The sequence below is a fragment of the Ptychodera flava genome, chromosome 12 (genome assembly GCF_041260155.1).
Source record: "Ptychodera flava strain L36383 chromosome 12, AS_Pfla_20210202, whole genome shotgun sequence".
In the NCBI taxonomy this organism is placed as follows: domain Eukaryota; kingdom Metazoa; phylum Hemichordata; class Enteropneusta; family Ptychoderidae; genus Ptychodera; species Ptychodera flava.
In genome coordinates this window covers 22,536,591-22,556,236 of record NC_091939.1, presented here as the reverse complement: position 1 = coordinate 22,556,236, position 19,646 = coordinate 22,536,591, and the positions used below count along the sequence as shown (strand labels likewise).

Here is a 19,646-nt window from a genome sequence, read left to right as displayed (position 1 = left end):
CATAAGTTTGAATGTCCTTATTGTCGAGGACATGACATGACATGACTGCTAAAATGCTTCAGGCTTCAGTCTAAGACAGATCCCGAATTCTTTGAAGGCTGAAATTGGCCTTAACGTACGATGAGAACTGAAGTACAATTCAATTCATATGTATGATTCACTTCCAAACTGTGTAGTTCACGAAGTATAGATTAGGCATAAGGCTCCTCAGGGACAAATGTTTGGACTCTCAAATTTTTTTCAAGACTTTGGGGGCTCATTTCAGAGTTCTTGAACTATGCAAAGTTTGCACTTTCTTAGTTTTGTGAAAATCGAAATTTAGTTTTTCAGAATGGAGTTAACATGGGGATGGCGGCCATTGGAAATTCCAAACTCGGTAACTTTGTTTCTCTAGTACCAATTTTTATTCTTGATCTGGAATGAGAATGTCTGAAAGTTTCCCTAAGGAAAGTGTGGACAAAAGTTTTAGTATGTTTAGTTTTGAGGCGCCTATTACCTTAAAAGATAGGAAACACGAAAGTCTCATCATATTTTTGTGTACTCACTTCTTGCATGTGCTATAAAATGACGTATTTTTTGTGATTGGGCAGATCTCCACCTTAAATGTCGAGATTCACTCTATTTATTGGTCGGTCTACCTTTAAAGTCCTTTTCGTATTTAACGCACTGATATATGCGTCCTCAATACAAATACAAAGTGAATTCACGTGCATTATGATAAAACAGTTGCCAGAAATTGAACGCATCATAAAATCAAGAAAGACAAATATTCGTAGCTACTGGCGAATGAGTTTAACCTTCCCATCAAAGGACAACTTTCGATCTTTTCATACATTTTGTGCAGAACACTACAGAATAAAGTGGAAAATATACGACCTTGAGCTAACAAGATTCAAATGAGCAATACGTGTATTATAGTGAAGCAATATACGTACATGTACACGCGCAAGGTAAGACAATGGACAGCGGAGCGGTTGGTTCGAGCAAGTGAATCAAAACGCGGTCGCTTGACAAAGCCTGTGTATCTTTACAATTTCATCCACAAGGCATGATGGTTCTGCTACATGTCGATAACGGCGAACGACGCGGCATCGGAGTGGAGTTTGCGCACAGGGGTCTGAACGTGATTCCCAATCTCTCGCGGAATCCTAGGAAAACTATTCCCCCCACTCGTATCTTCCCATGAACTGTCACAAACGTATTCTTTCGAAGACTTGGACCCGGTTGGGCAAGTTTACATTCCCAGAAGAAATACCAGTTACACCCCCCCCCCCAAAAGAAACCCAAACAAACGAAGAAAGACAGTGAAACAGGCAGACGACATCAACTACAAAAATGTTGAACATATAAATTGTTTCGGATTATAATTACATTTTCGTATGACATGTGCTTAACTTTCAGCTTGACGACTTCTGTGTCGTTAGTAAGACGCTAGCGCTTCAGGCTGAACGTCTCAATCGTTGCTCACAGCTAATATTACATGCATCGCCCTCACGATGTCGGCGTTGTCGAGTCCCTTGCCTAGGCTTACACGGCAGACGAACAATAAAACAATGACTTTATTGCTCATTTTGCTAATCCATCTTTCTATTTATCCACCACGATTTGCCATGCTACATGGTAGCCGATTGGTGACCTGACGAAACATGACGTGCATTATTGGTCAATACAGCGGAAATGGGGAAACTCTTTGAACTTCGATCAGCCAACACGAGGAGATCCTGTATATGCACGACGATGTCATGCAAGATAAATTAATGTAAATAGTTAATATCTTATTTTTGAGTTCAGAGGTTTTGGAGTAGATAAACAGTGTACTATACCTAGTCCAGAGTTACACACATATGCAGAACTTTTCGGCACTAGATATAGAAGTCTACCCATATACACTTACGAGGAGGTTTAACAGCTTAAGAAAATGGGATCCAGTTGCAAGACGGTCACCTGTGAGTTATGGTCTTTCCACAAAATTTTCGTCATCATCCTGATCCCTGTCCTGTTCCTGCCGATGATCATCTGGCTACCTTACCAGGTATGTCCCTCTGCTTTTACCGGTTCCATTCATCCGATTGCCCCGCTAGTCTACTTTAATCACACCTTGCAAAAACGAGTAAAAATCACCCGCAGAGCTGACTATTTCTATTTTTACTGCCTCTTTCGACTTGGGGAAAACACCAGAGTGCAAGGATATGACAAACGTTAATTTATAAAAGTGAAAATCTCTTTCCTCGTGCTGTTGTATGGTTTATTTGAAAATTAGCGCTATTTGCACGCGGTTGCTATTGTCGCCAAACATGTACTTATGGGTATAAATTTATTGATCCCACCCTGTCGGGAGACAAAAACTTATTAACTTGTCAAGTTGGATGCCACGTATATTTGGGGAAATTCCATGAATCCGATCGATGGAACTTTGAAGAAATTCAGTGAACATTAATTTTCCTACGATTTCTCATAATTCTGTAGTGACCGAACAAACTATCCTAACACGTCTGTAATGAATAGGTTGCCGTCAAAAGAGTTGATGCAACAAACAGTATTATTCCATTATATTGTTTTGGCTTTACAATTTCATGGACATGAACATTTTGTCGATCTTGCATATAGAATTGCAGAAGATTTCCCACGCGTCAGGCTATAATCAGAAGCAGACGGAATCTTCCATTGCATGTTAGGTCACGACCTTTCAGAAAATGTTAATGTTTAATATAATGGATAAAATTGTCTTTACAGGGTAAGGGGCGAACACAAAGTGCGCTCTGATATCATCAAATTTTACGATCGTTCAATTGTTGAAGCCACTGATTACGCCTCCTAAAGTCCAGAGATTTTGAAAAAAGCATGATTTGTAGACAAATAATGATTTTATATTGCTAAATATGAATTACTCTTTCCATGCGATATTTATGTCCCCATTCCCTGGATAAAGCTATGATGGTCGGTTGAGCTCAGTATATGTGTAACATCATTAACATTGTGAGAACATGGTAAATTGGCTATAAGCTAACAATAAAAAGAAACTTTGCATCTCTTGCATTATCAAAGCAAAACCGAGATATTATTGGTTTAATAAACATATCTATCATGTCATAACGACGTCGGCGTCTTAAGTCGCTGGTAGAGCTTAAGAACTCCTATTCCTACAAACACCGTTCGCCAGATCAGACTGAAATGCTGTTTTTCACAGCTGCAAAACTAAAGCCCGTTCGTTGCAACTTTTGTAACACAAGAAGGAATTTCTTAATGTTTGGTAATGGCTGCTATCCCCATACGTAGCTATTTACATATGCTCCTGAAAATCACGTTTTCGGAAATTTCCGTAACCTTGCGTGATGTATACAAGCTCGGCGAGCGAACTTTAGTAGTCAGCAGTATCCGCGCACGCGCATTCGGTCCGCGTACCCAGTTGCTGGTGATTATTTTTCGTTGATTTTTGACACGATACTGTCAAAATGATATATTCGTCATACGTTGAACAATAGAAACATTTTTCATGCGCTTTATCATTATAACTGTCGTACTGCACTCCTCAACTTTTTACTGTGCCATATGACTTTCCTTGCTGCTGCTACGTTTAAGTTTACATTTCGAACATTGAAAATAAAGCTCGACCCCAATATCCAGGTCACAGAACAATCGATAACTATGCTCTAATAACCTTTTTACAGTCATTCTGTGAAACGGAGGCTCAGCATATAACAAAAAGGAAACAAATTTGAATGGTTTTGTGTCCTAGGTTATCGGTCATTATGGTCTGCCTTGTCAGCTGAAGGAAATTTCCACAGTATTACTCGTTGCCATGGCAAAATGTAATCATTAAAGTGCCGTACCCTTCAGTGAGTCAAGTTTAAGTAGGTCGATGCTATGCGTGGGTTTGCTTAATCTCAATAGTCAGATCCAATATCATGCGAGTATCACCAACGTTGCTTGGATTGCTTACTTACAGTCGTATACGCCTGACTCAGAGACTTCCCAATGCCACAGAGGACGAATGCGAATAACGTTGTCGATTAGTTTTCCATGTTCGGCCCTGGAAATGTTTTATAATAAATTTTAGACCATGTTCGAGCTTGTATTATGCCGTTTGCGTCGTAAATAGTAGAGCTGTTACCAACGATAGATTTGAAGTTTTCATTGTAACAGTAATATTGTTTATAAGCAAGACTATGAATGTAAGTGCATATGCGTAACACCTTTATGCCTGTGCGTTTCCATTGTTTTCAAGAACGGTTAAATCTGGTTCCTTAAATCGGTCTAGCCATGTCGCGTTTTGAAAACCACAAGGTATTGGAGTTCTTCCATGGCATGTCTTAGCTTATTAGTGTAAGAAAGCGGCCATTGAGGAGGTGTAATATTTGCCGGGCGAAATAAGCGCACGACCACATGACTAAATGCATCTGTATGTTGATATTTACCTTCCGGATACCTTACAGCGCTGTTAGTTTTACATTGATTCTTTTAGAATGACTCAGTCAGATACCGCGATACCGTACGCTGGGTTCGGCGAGGACTTTGGCGGGAAAATAGATAACAAGACATGCCTGTGTCGCCACCGTTAGATTGGGAGGGGGGGCAGCATCATGTAACGGACATTGACAAGTATGCAAGGTTGCTTATGAACATGGTTGCTGCGGCTGCACGAAACCGGCGACTGCATTAATCGCCAATATGTACAGCTCAAAACTATGGCCAAAATGTTCAATTCAAAGGACAGCTGCATCGTTTTTCTTGGGTTGTACAGCTTCGATTTAAGAGTCTCAGAGAGCAACAGAACTTCTAAGTATTCGAGACATTTATGATCACGCATTTTAACAAAGAGCATTCCACCATAGTCAACAACATCTTGTTTTTAAGTATACGGAATATGTTAACAAGTGAAAAAGCTACAAATAATATGTACTGCCTCTATTTAATGTGGTTTATTGTCGAAAATCGTGAAGGTTAAAAAAGTTGCATTGTAACTTTAGAGAACTTTCAATAAATTTCAGGAAAATTTGCTCGAAGAGGGAATAAAGTTGCTTCCCCCCTTGTGCAACGTACTTAGGTTTCCTAGTCTATAACAATACCGGTCACCTCTAAAATTTCTTCAAAAATACAACTATTGGGAAAACGACTCAGAATGTTATGCCCGAGTAGATCAACTTAAAGCCAGAAAAATGTGAACATGATTCATTCGATTATCTCCCAGCAAGACATTAGAAAATGTTTGGTTTTTGCACGAGATGGTAGTTTTAAATTTCTTCAATAACTTAATGACTTCGTCTGCCTCATCAATGCAAGTGATCAGATATTGAAACTAAATAAAATACTGTGTTAAGCAAGTGTCAGTATGCAATTAAATTCAGAATAACCCGATATTCCATTCAGCAAGAAGAGAAATCCTGATGAGGGAGTATTAGTGGCTGTTATTGTGTTGGTTCAAAACAGGTTCGATTTAAGGTAGTATGCGCCTCGAAAGTGAAAGACTTAAATTTTTGCTCAAACTTTCCTGAATTAAACTTTCAACCATTCTCTTACCAAATCGTCTATAAAAATCGGAAGTTTGGAACTAGCGAAACAAATTCCCCAACATTTAGCGATATTTGAAATTCAAAATGGCCGCCATGGGAGAAAATAAATTTGGGATTTTCGAAAAACTAAGCCAGTGAAAGTTTCTCTTAGACCAAGAGCAGTGTTAGAGGCAACGCCACCTTAACGGTGTCAAGAATATAGATTGAAATAAGTTCACTTTACTATAGGTAGGACATGCCTCGGGGACAGATATTCGGACTCTCAAATTTCTACAATTCTTTTCTGATCTAACACTTGTGGAGGTTCATTTTAAAGCTCTTGGTGTAAGAAAAATGTAAGAACTTAATTGCCAAACGAGATTGTCGTTATGTTATAGTATAATTATAAGGACATAATGTGAAAATTCCACAAAATTTTACCCAGCCAGAGTGGAGTTATATTTTCTGAAACGTTGAAAACGGGAGGGAATAAGGAGCCAGGAAATCGAGTGATTTCATAAATTTGAGTAAATTTACACTAAGTCTTCTTTCTTATCTAACTTGTATACGTTAGCTTGTCATGCTAAAAAGTGATCCAAACCAATATCTTAACCTGTGGTTAACGAGGTAATGAAAATTCAATTGACCTTTCAAAAAGAGTAGTTTTGATTCACCTGTTAGCATGACAAGCAGACATAAGTTGTATAAGAAAGAAGTGTAAATTTACTCAAATTTATGAAATCACTCGATTTCCTGGCTCCTTATTCCCTCCCGTTTTCAACGTTTCAGAAAATATAACTCCACTCTGGCTGGGTAAAATTTTGTGGAATTTTCACATTATGTCCTTAAAATTATACTATAACATAACGACAATTTGGCAATTAAGTTCTTACATTTTGAATAAGAGTCATTTCAATTTTGCTTCTCATTATGTTAATCACTTTTTTGAATGTCATATTTAATCCCCTATCATTTAAGAATAAGAATGGATCATGCATAACAAAATTTTCTACATATACTCTAATTTCAAATGAGATATTAAATTTCAGAAAACAGTATCAAATATAATTTTATACTTTTAATTAATTTTTATCATCAACACCAAAATTTGAATTGATCCTTCGAGTGAACTATTGCTACGTTAGATTCTCTTATTTTTTGAAAATTTATTATGAGGGTTTTCATGCCATATTAGATAAGAATCATTAATTTTGAAAAGTGTGTTCGTTAAGTGCAACTCCACCGGCCATAGAATCTTTGCATCTTTGACAGTAACGACGTCCCCAGAGTTTGATGCAAAGGCCAAAGTGGCTTAGCCCCAGTTGAAAATATTTGTCGATTGTACTGTTTTCAAATGGGTCGATACATTGGAGCACTTGAACGACAGTAGAGTACACTGTTGCGCGGAGTGATGCAGGAATGTGCGGAGGTTGACCGCGGTCATCCTGAAAGCCAGGTGCGGCAATTTTTGAACTGTCAAATTCACGGTCACCGAGTTCTTCAAGCGACCTAGTAGAGCAGCCCAACAAGGATCGAACAAAGTTATCTTGCACCGCAGTCCCTCCACTGGAGGGACCGTGCTTGCACCTCCCAAGTTCAACGCCTTAAATGCAACACATAATTGTCGCGTTCAACTCCTGCAAGAAATGTAAGATATTACTTCACAAGTTTCAATGAAAGAATTAGTATTAACTTTATTTGTACATTTAAATGTTAAATCAAATCGAAGATCAACGTTTTATAAAAAAGGCGCCCGTAGAGCTTGAAAACATCTGCTGAAAACATAGACTGCGATCGATTGCTTGCAATCAAGGTCCATTCTCTTTCGAACGATTATTGACATTCCCATTTTAATTCTGTTGCCAGGAATCGTATTGCGGCTATGTCTTGATCGTCATGTCTTTCTACTGGATCTTCGAAGCCATGCCGATGGCGGCCACTTCTCTGCTGCCGTTGGTGTTGTTCCCAATCCTTGGGGTGATGACAGCTAGTCAAACAGCCGTCCATTACTTTAAGGACACCAGCGCTCTGTTGATGGGAGGTCTGTTAATGGCCATCGCCATTGAGTCGTGGAACCTGCACAGGAGGATAGCGTTGGCCGTGTTGATGGTTTGCGGGACGAAGCCAAGATGGTGAGCAAAAATGTTTAAAAATTACGAAAGAAGACCAACACATTAACATTAAACTGTGCCAAATAGCTGCTTTGCATTTTGATTTTGTTTTATTTCTTTCATTGATTTTATAGCGGTACTACATTTTATCTTCATAAATCTGGCGATATGAAGTCTTTGACGAAATGGCTTAAATTATTTAAAAGTCGTATAACATCACTTTATTTTCATGGTGATAAATTGGCTTCATTACACCCCTATGAAAGTATTTTCTTTGAACTATTTGAAGGGTACTGAAATATATTTATCCTAACTTTCCAGCAGTATGAATCTTTAAAAAACTTCATCTGTGTACGTATAGTTACATTTACATAGTTACAGACTCAAGCGTGAGATGATGTTGCAAAGAGATTTGAAATTTGTTGTTTCTGTAACAATCTGGTATGTGAAGATAGGTCCCGTCGGATGAGCGATGGCTTTGAACACGGGAAACGAACTTTACATCTGATATGTATTAAATACAGTGGAACATGTCACACAGTAGAGTACACGGAAGTTACAGGGCGTTTTCATCCATGTAATTTAAACTCTAAAAGATAAAAGTCGAGGAAAGGTGATTAACGACCAAGGCAACCAGGAATCCATAGCAAAATATTTGTTGACGGTTGGGCACTGTACCGTGGAATTTTACCGTCTTCAAAAACCACAGTGTTCGTACTTGTGCTCATGGGGAAAAAATTATGTCATTAGTCGAGGCATGCCTGATAATGGCTTCGCGTGTACAGCAATGGGAATGAAACAGCCAAAGGGCAGCCATCTTGCGCCGGGCTTTGAAGTACACGAGAGGAAGCCAACATTTCAAAGCAGACTTTCGTGAGAAATCGCCCAGGACGTCAACAAATCAGGCAGGGCAAAATTTGATGCGGAAGCCATATTCGTCCGTCTTTCGAAATATTTCAACTGTAAGCGTATATATAATTTCGTTCAGATATCAAAAATTTTGTGACCGGTACTCGAAAAAAAGTCTGAAACGGGCACCAAGTACATAGTGGTTAACATAATGATCATGTCTGTATACAGTAACTGAAAGATTTAATTGCAGCTTGCATAAACTGTGACTTGTAACTGAATTTAGGCATGTAATAGGATTTAATCGGTCTTACGACTTTTGAATAAAACAATTATCAGCCGTTCTTATCATAGGCAATTATCTCAGACTTAAAAAGGATTTGTTGATAAAAAATTGAAATATTAACTAGCAACCCTTCTTAATTGGGATACTTTTCAACCTTTGAGTTACTTCATGCTACAGAAACTCTGTTCCAATGCCCTACATTTTCAATCGCACAAGTATAGGAATATGAACGCGCAATAAGGATGACCAATGCATACGATATGGTTTGGAGATAAACCATGTGTTTAGGAGCGCGGTCACGTGAAGAGGGAAACGCTTTACGAGGATGGACGAATAGGCGTTCGGGTATGAGGGAGGGGTGATACACGGTATTAACCAGTACGGTGTATCGTGTTGACCCACGTGACAGAAGGGAGATGGGTGGGTGATAGCGTAGCAGTTCTGACCGGAAAATGGAGTGGGTCCTAGTCGAGAGGCGATGGTTTTGAAAGGAACCTCTCACGTGATCATAAGCCCCTTCAAACATTCGACGCCCAACTCCTATTATATTCCCCAAATAGTATAAAACATCGACAAACCAGTACAATTATATAGTATAGCGTTTCAGTAATACATTTGTCTTGTATCACTGGTAAGGTTTGGACCTTAAAAACAGAGATTACCACCTCCATATCTGAAGTCGTGCGCAAAATCTCATGATAGGACAATACATTTCTCAGGTTTTATCTTCAAATACCTTTGTACGCGTTCCGTCCAGCGTCCGAAGGTGGGTTCCATCGAGCTGAATAATATCTAATTCTGGTTGCATTCTGATACAGACGGCGAATTAATTGATATTATAATGAGCCGAAAAAAGTTACACCCAATCATGCAAATAATGGACTGTCCAAAAAAGTACGGATGAACACATTGATGTTGTCAGGGTCGGTAGTTTGGAAGGCCCACCTTGAGTCGTGGCAATGAGTGCTGCTGTGATTTTAAAAGTTATTTTATCAACAATAGTTGTGCTTTTCAGAGTGAGCCATAAGCGGCCATATTAGAATTGTAAGTGTCGTACATACAATTGCCTCTACATCATGTTTGAATTCGTTAGTGCACTTAATTCCGGATCTGGGCAGATCACTGATGCGCTCAGGTGTCAAGAGATACCGAGGGGCGACTTTAATGTCTTTCTGATGTTCAAGAACACTTGGTAATCAATCCATGAGTTAAATAATGTAGGTATCAGCACATCACAACCAATGCACCGACCCTGGGCAATTCAAAATTGAATCCTTCAAAAGTCGTATTCGCACCCCGTTTTCTCGTTAATTAAGGTAGTACGCGCTTCAAAATTGAAAGACTTAACTTTTGCTCAAACTCTCCATAATCCATAATCCGTTCCCTTTAAAAATGAAGAATAGAGAATAAAAATGAGGGGTCACAGTGCAAAATCTGATACCAGAGAAACAAATTAACCAATATTTAGCGACACTTGAAATTCAAAATGGCCGCCATTCCTGTGTTAACTCTATATGGGGCAAAGTATCGTTTTCAAATTTCACAAAAATAAGCCGTAGGAAACTTTACTTATTTCACAAGCTTCAAAACCGGACCCAAACAAGTGGTAGACCAAAAAGGTGTTGTAAAAGTTTGAGAGTACGAATATATATCCCCGTGGCGCATTTTACCTTCAATGTGGACGCATTTTGTAGGGAAGATTTTTGTAAAAATATCCCTGGTATAAAACTGCCGCGAGGCGTATCCCTGCTTTGCCTGTACGCCATGGTAATAACATTGCGACCAACAATTCACATCTCGGCCATTTTCACCTTGTATTTCCTCTGCTTTTTGTTTTGAATCACTGATCTTTTTGTGTAATGTTTGTAGTGAATTTGTTAAGCTGAGAGGTTTGACGTTAACGCGATTTCTCTGAGAAAGCGTTTGTAGTATACTGACTTTATTTCGTTTTACTCAGTTACATTTTCCCGCGTAATTTCAGGTTACTCCTGGGCTTCATGTCTGTGACGGGGTTCTTGTCCATGTGGATCAGCAACACCGCCACCACCTCCATGATGCTACCCATCGCAGAGGCTGTCCTGTTGAAACTTTCCGAGAAACCAGACGAAGAAGAAACCGAATTTACAGTGAGTTTGGTCAAATACAGAGTAACGCATACAGTATACGCTTCCTTCTACGTCACTGTGACATCAATCCATGACTTATAATACGTTAAAAACAGCTGCGACGATAGATAGCAGAAATATGACCCCTTGCTGTCCATGCTTATATCTATCAATAATCCGCTTTCAATTCTTAAACAACGCAAATTCTCACTATATTATGATACCTTACAAATATAATGTATTTAAGCGGCCATCAAAAGAAACTTGGTTTGACAAACGCACAATGTTATTAAGAAAGGTATATAACACAGAGCACTTCTTTCTTCTCTATAGTCTTATCTTGATTGATAACTGGAAGTCACGCCACTCATATATTTCATATTATCAGAGTAAATACTTGTAATCATTTTCAATCGCAAATATAACACGTTTTTTTTTTATTTCAGCACACTGAGAAAAACACGTTAAATGGCGATGGCACCACGGATAGTTACATAGAAATCATGATCACCACGGAAGAGGTGAAGGAAACGACGGGCCCTAAAAGCAACGGGAAGGCGCATCTTATTCCAACCGAACCACAGCAAACGGAACAAAACCGATGTAAGGAATACGACAATCCGAAAAAAGTTTTCTTTTCAGAAAAAACCCTAAATCTCATTAAAGTATGACTAACCGTTAATCTATATTGCCCGATCAAGTCGATACATTGGTCACAGAAGATATCTCAAATTGGTATTAGCAATTACATGTGTTTTTATGCGCAGAATTGTGCCGCCCTCAACGGCAATTATCAAATCATTACAGACCTAGCAATGATTTGGTCACTGCCGACCAAGTTTACGTGCGGGTATGATCTTTTGCATCGTGTTTAAATAGGAATGCTACATTTAGCAATTTCTTCGCCCGCTGCGTATAAAGGGTGACCTGGGAATAATTTGAAGTATTTTTTTGCATCTTTCCAGTCACCGCTCCGAAAACTATTGTAATTCAAATAATAGGATTAGATACATAGATAAACCAAACTTGTATATCAACAATTTTTAACCAATATCAAGGACCACTGTTGTCTTTCTTAACCATAGTAGCAGGTCTTTGCGAAACATTTTGTGATTATAACGATCGTTTTCGACGTACTAATTGCATCCCTTTATTTACAGAACTCAGCCACCGGCTGAAACCAAAGTCACGATAGAGAAGGACGACGACGAAATATCTGACGAGTATAAACCCCTTGCCAAGGCGATGATGCTGTGTATCTGCTACTCGGCAAGCATCGGCGGGACAGCGACTCTGATCGGAACCACTCCACAGCTTGTCCTGCTAGGTCAGCTGGACGAGTAAGTCAACATGGATAAATACATGTATAATCAAGTATATCCTTATTGAAACAGGTGTCTTTGTCTTATTGACGGAAATAACGAACTCAGACATGTGATTGTTGTCTGGGAGACGAATATCTATCAGGTGAGTATTTGGATTCTGATCATGGAGCTAGCACGCGTAGATACAGGCCGCAATATGCGTCGTCCGGCTCCCAGAACGTCGCTCCGTTGAAACCACGCGAGAAGACAATCGGTAAACTTAATTTTGATATAATTTGAATACACGTACTCGAATATAAACTTGCCCAAGTCTCTGCATAGTTGTTACCTCAAAAGTCTGCCCTAAACTTTAAATGTGTTTGTCTTTCATTTTCAGTCGTTACGGAGCCGGCAGCCATGGTTTGAATTTCGTTTCCTGGCTGATCTTCAGTTTTCCATCGGCCTTGGTGTTCCTCCTAGTTGCCTGGCTTTGTTTGTTGTTCATGTACCTGGATTTAAAGTAAGCTATTCCACGTAACCTCAAATGTATATATGACTGTATGTTTGTTTGTTGTTTGTTTGTCTGTCTGTCTGTCTGTCTGTGTCTGTCTGTATGTATGTATGTATGTATGTATGTATGTATGTATGTATGTATGTATGTATGTATGTATGTATGTATGTATGTATGTATGTATGTATGTATGTGCCTAGCGTATATGTGTCTATCAATATTATCTAGTATGTGTTTATATGTTTGTCTGTCTGTCTGTGTGTCTGCTTGTCGATTAACTGTTGCGTCAGAACTACATGGAACTGTACTCATGTATATGGTAATTATCATTTATTACGGAATTCACCAAAGTCAGAAAACAAACGTCCCTGTTTTTTTTCTGTCTGTAGCCCTAAAAATTGGAGGAAAGACGGCAAATGTGCATGGTCTTGTAGCTGTAAGACAACCGAAGAAGAAAAGACAATAAAAGAAGTCATTCGAAAACAATACAAAGACCTCGGCCAGTGGTCGTAAGTAAAATTCTCCTGAGGGCGGTAGATACGACGTCGATTGTTCAATCCTATCAACACCTTGTCTTCATATTTAAAGTACCACTTGTTTCTGTAGAATGTGATTCAGAAATGAATTCAAATCAGATTGCAGCGCTGGACATAACAGAAGTTGACATGGCATGGCCGGTAATCTGCATAAAGTGACGTCAGACATTTTCCTATGATTTACTAGTTTAAATCGATGCCTCTTTTTTCACCTCTAATGCTTAAATGTGTTCATGTCATTACTTGTCCTTTTGGTGAGATCAGCTCTGGCGTATGTGCAAATATATACAGACCGTTGTACTTATTGAACAAATCTAACAATCAATGAAAAATATTCTTGCAAACGTTTACAAAGTTTGTTGTGTAGCATACATATCAAATGCGACTTACCAGATGAGCCTTTTTAGCCTCGGATGGTTGACGAGCAAGGCGGGAACATAACACGATCTTGATGTATCTTTGTCTCTCAGGTGGGCTGAAATGAGTACCTTAGTTTTGTTCACCTGCCTCTGCATACTGTGGATTTTCCGTGACATCGGAGGATACGGATGGGCTTCTCTGTTTCCCGAAGGGTGAGATTACCCCCTCTATCGACGTAGTCCAAAGTCATAGCGCAACAAAGATTTTTCTTCACAAGCAAAATACAGTAACTCTTCTGTGACACGAAACTATCAAATGCTTGATTTATAAATTTAATTTCTTTTGTAATAATTTTTTTAGAATCCAAAGTAACAAACCTCTGATTTGGTAGCAGAGTTTTAGTTGTGTATAGAAACAATTTAGAACGAAACTATTAAGGCTGGCCACAAAATTGCTGTAGAACATTATATAAAATGAGTATGGCAGTTATTCATAATATAACTTGTCGTTCGTCATTACTTTTCAGATATATTTCAGATGCAACTCCTGCAATTCTCATTGGTCTGATTCTGTTTGTGTATCCCGCCCAGTTCCCGAATTTTTACGGCTGTAGAATAAAAGAAGGTGAGTTAAAAATATCCAGGAATGGCTGTACTCTATATCAGCGAATTGAACGTTAAATTAAATGTTGTCATTATAATTATACGTTAATGATTGTGTAAACTTCGAGGAACATTGAATATAGACAATGCTATAAACCCTGGTAAAGTATGCTATCGGAAACGGAGTACTTATCGAACACATACAATGTCTTTTTTCCAAGCCAGCCAGTCATTCAACTTGAACGCGTCTCATGAGAACGCATGCGCAAAATATCTTCTGAAAGTTGCTTTGTATGGAATAACACAACACTGATAACTTTTGTGAGAACCTATGTGAGAAAATACCATGATGATGATGGAACAACTTGATGAACATTTCTGTCTCGCTTTGTTTTTTTTTTTCAAACGATCTAACTCTTTTTTCATATTAATCATAAAATCACACACACTATGAGCTAACAATATGCACAATTTTGCATCAACGTGCAACGCCGTGAACTTGCAGTCGGTATATTTGTGACAGACAGAAGCATCGTCAGGGTCAAAACTTAAACGCCTTTTGTTGTCTGTAGATACGTCGCCCATCGGGCCTAGGGAATGTCTTTTAAATTGGAAAATGGTCCAGACGAAGATGCCATGGCTCCTCTACCTCCTCCTTGGAGGTGGCTTTGCCTTGGCAGAAGGCTGCGAGGTAAACTCAAAGTCTCAAATAGTGTCTACGTAGAACCTAGAAGAAATAAAGCTGTGTGTAATAGCCTTTGTACACAGACACTAGCTCGACATTCACTGGCGCCCTCAAACACTACAAACCATCATAACCAATTTGATCCAGAAGCGGTAGCTATTTTCTGACTACTTTGCTGGATCATATAGAAACTCTGGAGAGATTTGAAAAATGAAAAGGAGAATAAAAAGCCAAAGACAGGAAGTAAACAAGAAGCACGACGTGCTGATTATGTCGTTAGACGTCATTTCGGAAACACAATCGTCATATTTGGCCATCTGGTCACCTGAATGGCGCATAGTTCACTTGGTATTGCTGTGGTAAAATTCGACCGATTGATTATATATTCATCCGACAAATACGTACTACGGTCGCTGGATTAGATTTATTTCTGGACATTGATGTCCATAGAAAAAATTGTGAAACGAAAATACGTCGGCATGTGCCGACCTATCTTATTTTTCTTCCCATAATTCCCCTGAGATTTGGATAAGCAGTTTGGTGACGTCATGAAATTCATAAACGGCTTTTTGTCAGTAGAAAGCATACGCCCGGTCACAGAAAATGCAAAATGTGGAATATGCAATCACTGGTTATATGCACACACAATACTAGAAAATTAGTACCTTTGGAAAACTGAACAGTTAATATAACCAAACAAACTGTTCACGTACATACTCTCCCAAGAAAACTCACATTTACTCTGGCCAACGCGCCCTCGTCTATCGATTTTTTTAAAAATTGAATTTCAGCCTGAACCTGGTATTCTGTTTTTATCCTAGGTGTCCGGACTTTCAAAATGGGTCGGTGACCAACTGGCCGGACTGGGTCATCTGGATGACTGGGTCATTGTCCTCATCTGTACGACTGTCATTTGCTTCTTCACGGAGGTCACTAGCAACACAGCCGTAGCGACGATATTCTTGCCAATTTTGATTGCCATGGTTAGTTTGAAGTTGTCATAGAACGAAAACGTAGCTAGGTGAATGGCATTGCCTTGACAAGTCAAATGTGTCTAAAGGAGTAAAGTGGAACACATACTCATGTCCGCTCACTGTATGCACATCAATAGGCCTAAATACAGGCATTCGGTATTCCATAAGAAAAGAACACTTTAAACTAAATTTGAAAAACTTTGGTCTGTTTGTCACCTTACCAATTTTGGTACCATTATTCGAAATACAAGATGGCCGCCATCCCTCCTGTATTAACTTTACACGGGAAAATTAAATTTTCCAATTTTCACAATTTCAGGATTCTTCTTGTTATTTTTTTTACTTTAGGCTGAGTCAATTTGCATGAATCCTATGTACATTGGTATTCCAAGCGCCATCCTGGTGACGTACGCTTTCATGTTGCCGGTGGCAACCGCTCCGAATGCTCTTGTGTTTGCAAACGGCGCCCTCACGATACCTGATATGGTGAGATATTCGTTTACTTGAGCGTAACGTTTGGTAGAATTATTGATATTATGTATAAAAATACCTAAGGAAAGTAGTGTAGAGATACTCTTGAACAAGTACAGAACGACTGTGATACAAAACGAATATGCAATAAAGTTTGCTTTCAATCCTAGGCGGTCGGGTATGAAAATTGGCGTATGGTTTGTAAAGTACATGAGGTATATTGTTTAAAATTATTTTAATTTTACTTTTGTCCTTTGGGAGGATAATCTAAAACAAAAGTGATTTGATATGGTATACAACTTACAGCAATGTGAGTGATGGAGCTGCAACTATGTTGATCTTTGAAATTCATGAAAATTATTCTCATATTCGTCTACATAGAAGTTCATCACAATCACAAATAGCAATATTCGATTATGTCTGATGTTTTTCAGCAGTAAAATGCCTTGATCGCTGAATCACCGCACGGTAAAGATGTGATATTAACAAGAAGAACGTTGTTCAATCCCTTTCACAGGCTTTCACTGGATTCATACTCAGCTCCGTCGGTATATTGTGGATCACCTTCTGGCTTAACACGTACGGGGCTGCTATATTCGACGTGTCCACCTACCCTGATTGGGCGAGAGTCGACAACACAACCTGTGTGGAAAACGCCACGGCCAGCGCAATGTCGAACGTCACCACGCTAATTCAGCTCACGTCACTATAGTCCATGGGCAGGGGGAAAATACTGTCCCATCCCGCCACACAGCATCCGAATCCGATCGACTGTACTACTGGCTATCGCAGACCCTGCGGCAATTTTTCACCTGGAATGCATGAAAATCAAGGTATATAGTGCGATCGTGAGACGTGGACAGGCGATCGAGGCTGCGGAAAAGCGTTTCTGACAAACCAAGTCAACTACACCGAGCAAAGGCCCTCAAACTGAAGTATGAACGCAAACTATGACTCTACGGTCTGTCCTGTATGGTCTATTCGGGTACGACTACCATAGACGCCGGTGATTTAATCACGCGAGATTGTGAGCCTGGCTCCTGACCGGCGCATATCTCATGAGATAAGAACGGCGCATTGGTTGTGATAACAGATCGTGAAATAATCCATGGTATCAAGTTTTAATTTAAAAAGCCTTAACTCCACACTATGGATTCTTCGTACCGTGTACGTCCTCTGATTGATATTTCGGTTTTTGTTTTATGTGCACAGTTTACAGATTTTATCGATGTTAATATATGGAGGCGGTGAGAGGGCGGGAGAAGGGAGATAGTTTCTGTGTGTTTCGCACATATAAAGTCCTATTCGTTCTTTTTGTAAGTTATCGAAGAAATTTTCATCCTTAAATCCGGGCACGTTGTCAATTCGGACATATATTTAGAACATTGACGGTAATTTTGTTAATTTTTATGACATTCTCACGTGGCCATGATACTTAAATCTGTTTATTAATATTGCCCGGAAAATTTAGATTTCAACGGTGAACAGAAAATTTAAACGATAAGAAATTGGCATTGTTTTTTTATATCTGAACGATAAACAGGAGCGTATGGGCATCCACTAGGATTAACGCAAGCCGTATTATTACTATAGAAAGTATTTGATAAAATTTTATTTCACTAACTTATTTATTACGCATACCGTACTCGAAAACCTCCTCATTCACTTTGATAAGTGAAGGAATTAAATATTAAGAGGGCTGTCATCAAGTCTTTCAACTAATGGCGCAAATCTATTGTTGAAAGCCCACTCCTCAAACAAACAAAACTATAATAGAGGGCGCTGTCTCGTAGTTAAAATGGCCTGTGCAGAACTCAGAACTTTTCTTCTGCCACCAGAGAAATGACTATTTACAAGACGCAGCACGGCTGAACAGAATATCGAGACGAAATATTGTAATTACAACACTTTCGGTTTCTGAAAGTACACATCCGTGATAATTCACGCATGTTTACTTGTAACAGTATGATCACCGACAAGTACAATGACCAACGGAATCAATTCTTGACGTCAATAATAATCCGTAGGTTACCTGAATTTCGATGAAATAATTGTCTTTTAAGCAATACGTGTAAAGTGGTTGTGTTGATTTTCAATTAGAATTAATGAAATCGCAATAAACTTTGAAGTTTTACTACGAGAAGCCGATTGATGAAGTCGTATTACTTTTTCCCACTTCCTGGATGATCTAGTACATGTATTTACCAACAAGCTTACGGCATACAATTTAAAAAACGTAGTGCTTCCCATCTTCAGAGCAGAAAGAGCTTTCGCAAACACGCGCGCGTTACTAAGATCAGACTACCTGACTCTGCGTTTGTAACATTTTCTAGCTCTTCAAAAACCAAATCACATTCTTGACGCGATACCTACTAGAGCAATGGATGACTTCCACACTTTCACAGAGTGAACCTGAAATGTGAAGTAAGAGAGGTCATTAACACACTCTATGTCATCTCTGTTGCGCCATTTCATTGAATATAGTTTTATTATCCACAAAGTCGGTTAATGCGTTTATCGCAACCGTGGTAGCCACACAAGACTAAAATGACTGGCGTAATGGTTTGGTTGTGCTCTCAACGATGGGGGCGCCGTGAGAGGGGCTAGCCAGTGATAACGGCTACAAAATAGCGCGCTTGCCATGGGTTCACTGTTTGGATCCCCACCCTTGAACCCCAATTTGTTTCGGTTCAGGTGGAATTGCACGTGTTTCCGTCGATCAATAACTCCAATGTCAAAAAAACTAGGATTACCTTCTTCGTGTCAGATATTTAAATCACACCGTAATGACTTCTCAATGTCGACCTGACATGTAAATTTTGACCTGGACTGCGCATACACTGTAGTTGGACTACGGCGCGCCAAATGTTTCAAAAAATTTATCGTCAATGAGTAAAAATAAACTGTCAAATTTTATTTCTAAAAAAAAGTCTTAAACGTGTATGAATAATAAAGAAAAAAGTTCTTTCGTCCATATCATTGCATTTTATAAATGTACCTTTTCATAAAAATAGCATTCATTTGAAAATACGTGTCATTAAATATTTGAATGTGCCTGTACAGATAAAGATGACGTGCAACCGTCTTTCTTGATTGAAATAAAAATTCGATGGAATTACGGAAGAAAATAAACGAGAAAAGTATTATTGCAAAAAAGGGCAGAATGTTATGTAATGCTTAATTGTAAAATATTCTTTAAACCGTAATGAGAAGATAAACTTTTCAAAAATTTGGAAATACCACACTCCCATACTTATTGACGTACACATACACGTGTATTTGATATAAAGGTGCAATGAATGCTGATTATAAGGGAAAAAAGAAAAAAATCAAGCACACACACAAAAAATATTGAAATGATTA

General features: G+C 38.9%; 1 protein-coding gene across 1 annotated transcript; it reads left to right on the top strand.

Annotated features, from left to right (window-relative positions):
• Positions 1-1,885: 1,885 nt before the first annotated feature.
• LOC139146191 (Na(+)/citrate cotransporter-like) lies at positions 1,886-18,426 on the top strand. The gene is made up of 14 exons (XM_070717599.1): positions 1,886-2,032; positions 7,356-7,621; positions 10,717-10,861; positions 11,287-11,361; positions 11,608-11,690; positions 12,001-12,180; positions 12,542-12,664; positions 13,045-13,164; positions 13,662-13,763; positions 14,078-14,175; positions 14,726-14,844; positions 15,660-15,821; positions 16,161-16,298; positions 16,801-18,426. The coding sequence occupies exons 1-14, from the start codon at positions 1,919-1,921 to the stop codon at positions 16,993-16,995; spliced, it is 1,920 nt and encodes a 639-aa protein (XP_070573700.1). The 5' UTR covers positions 1,886-1,918; the 3' UTR covers positions 16,996-18,426.
• The last annotated feature ends 1,220 nt before the right edge of the window (positions 18,427-19,646 follow it).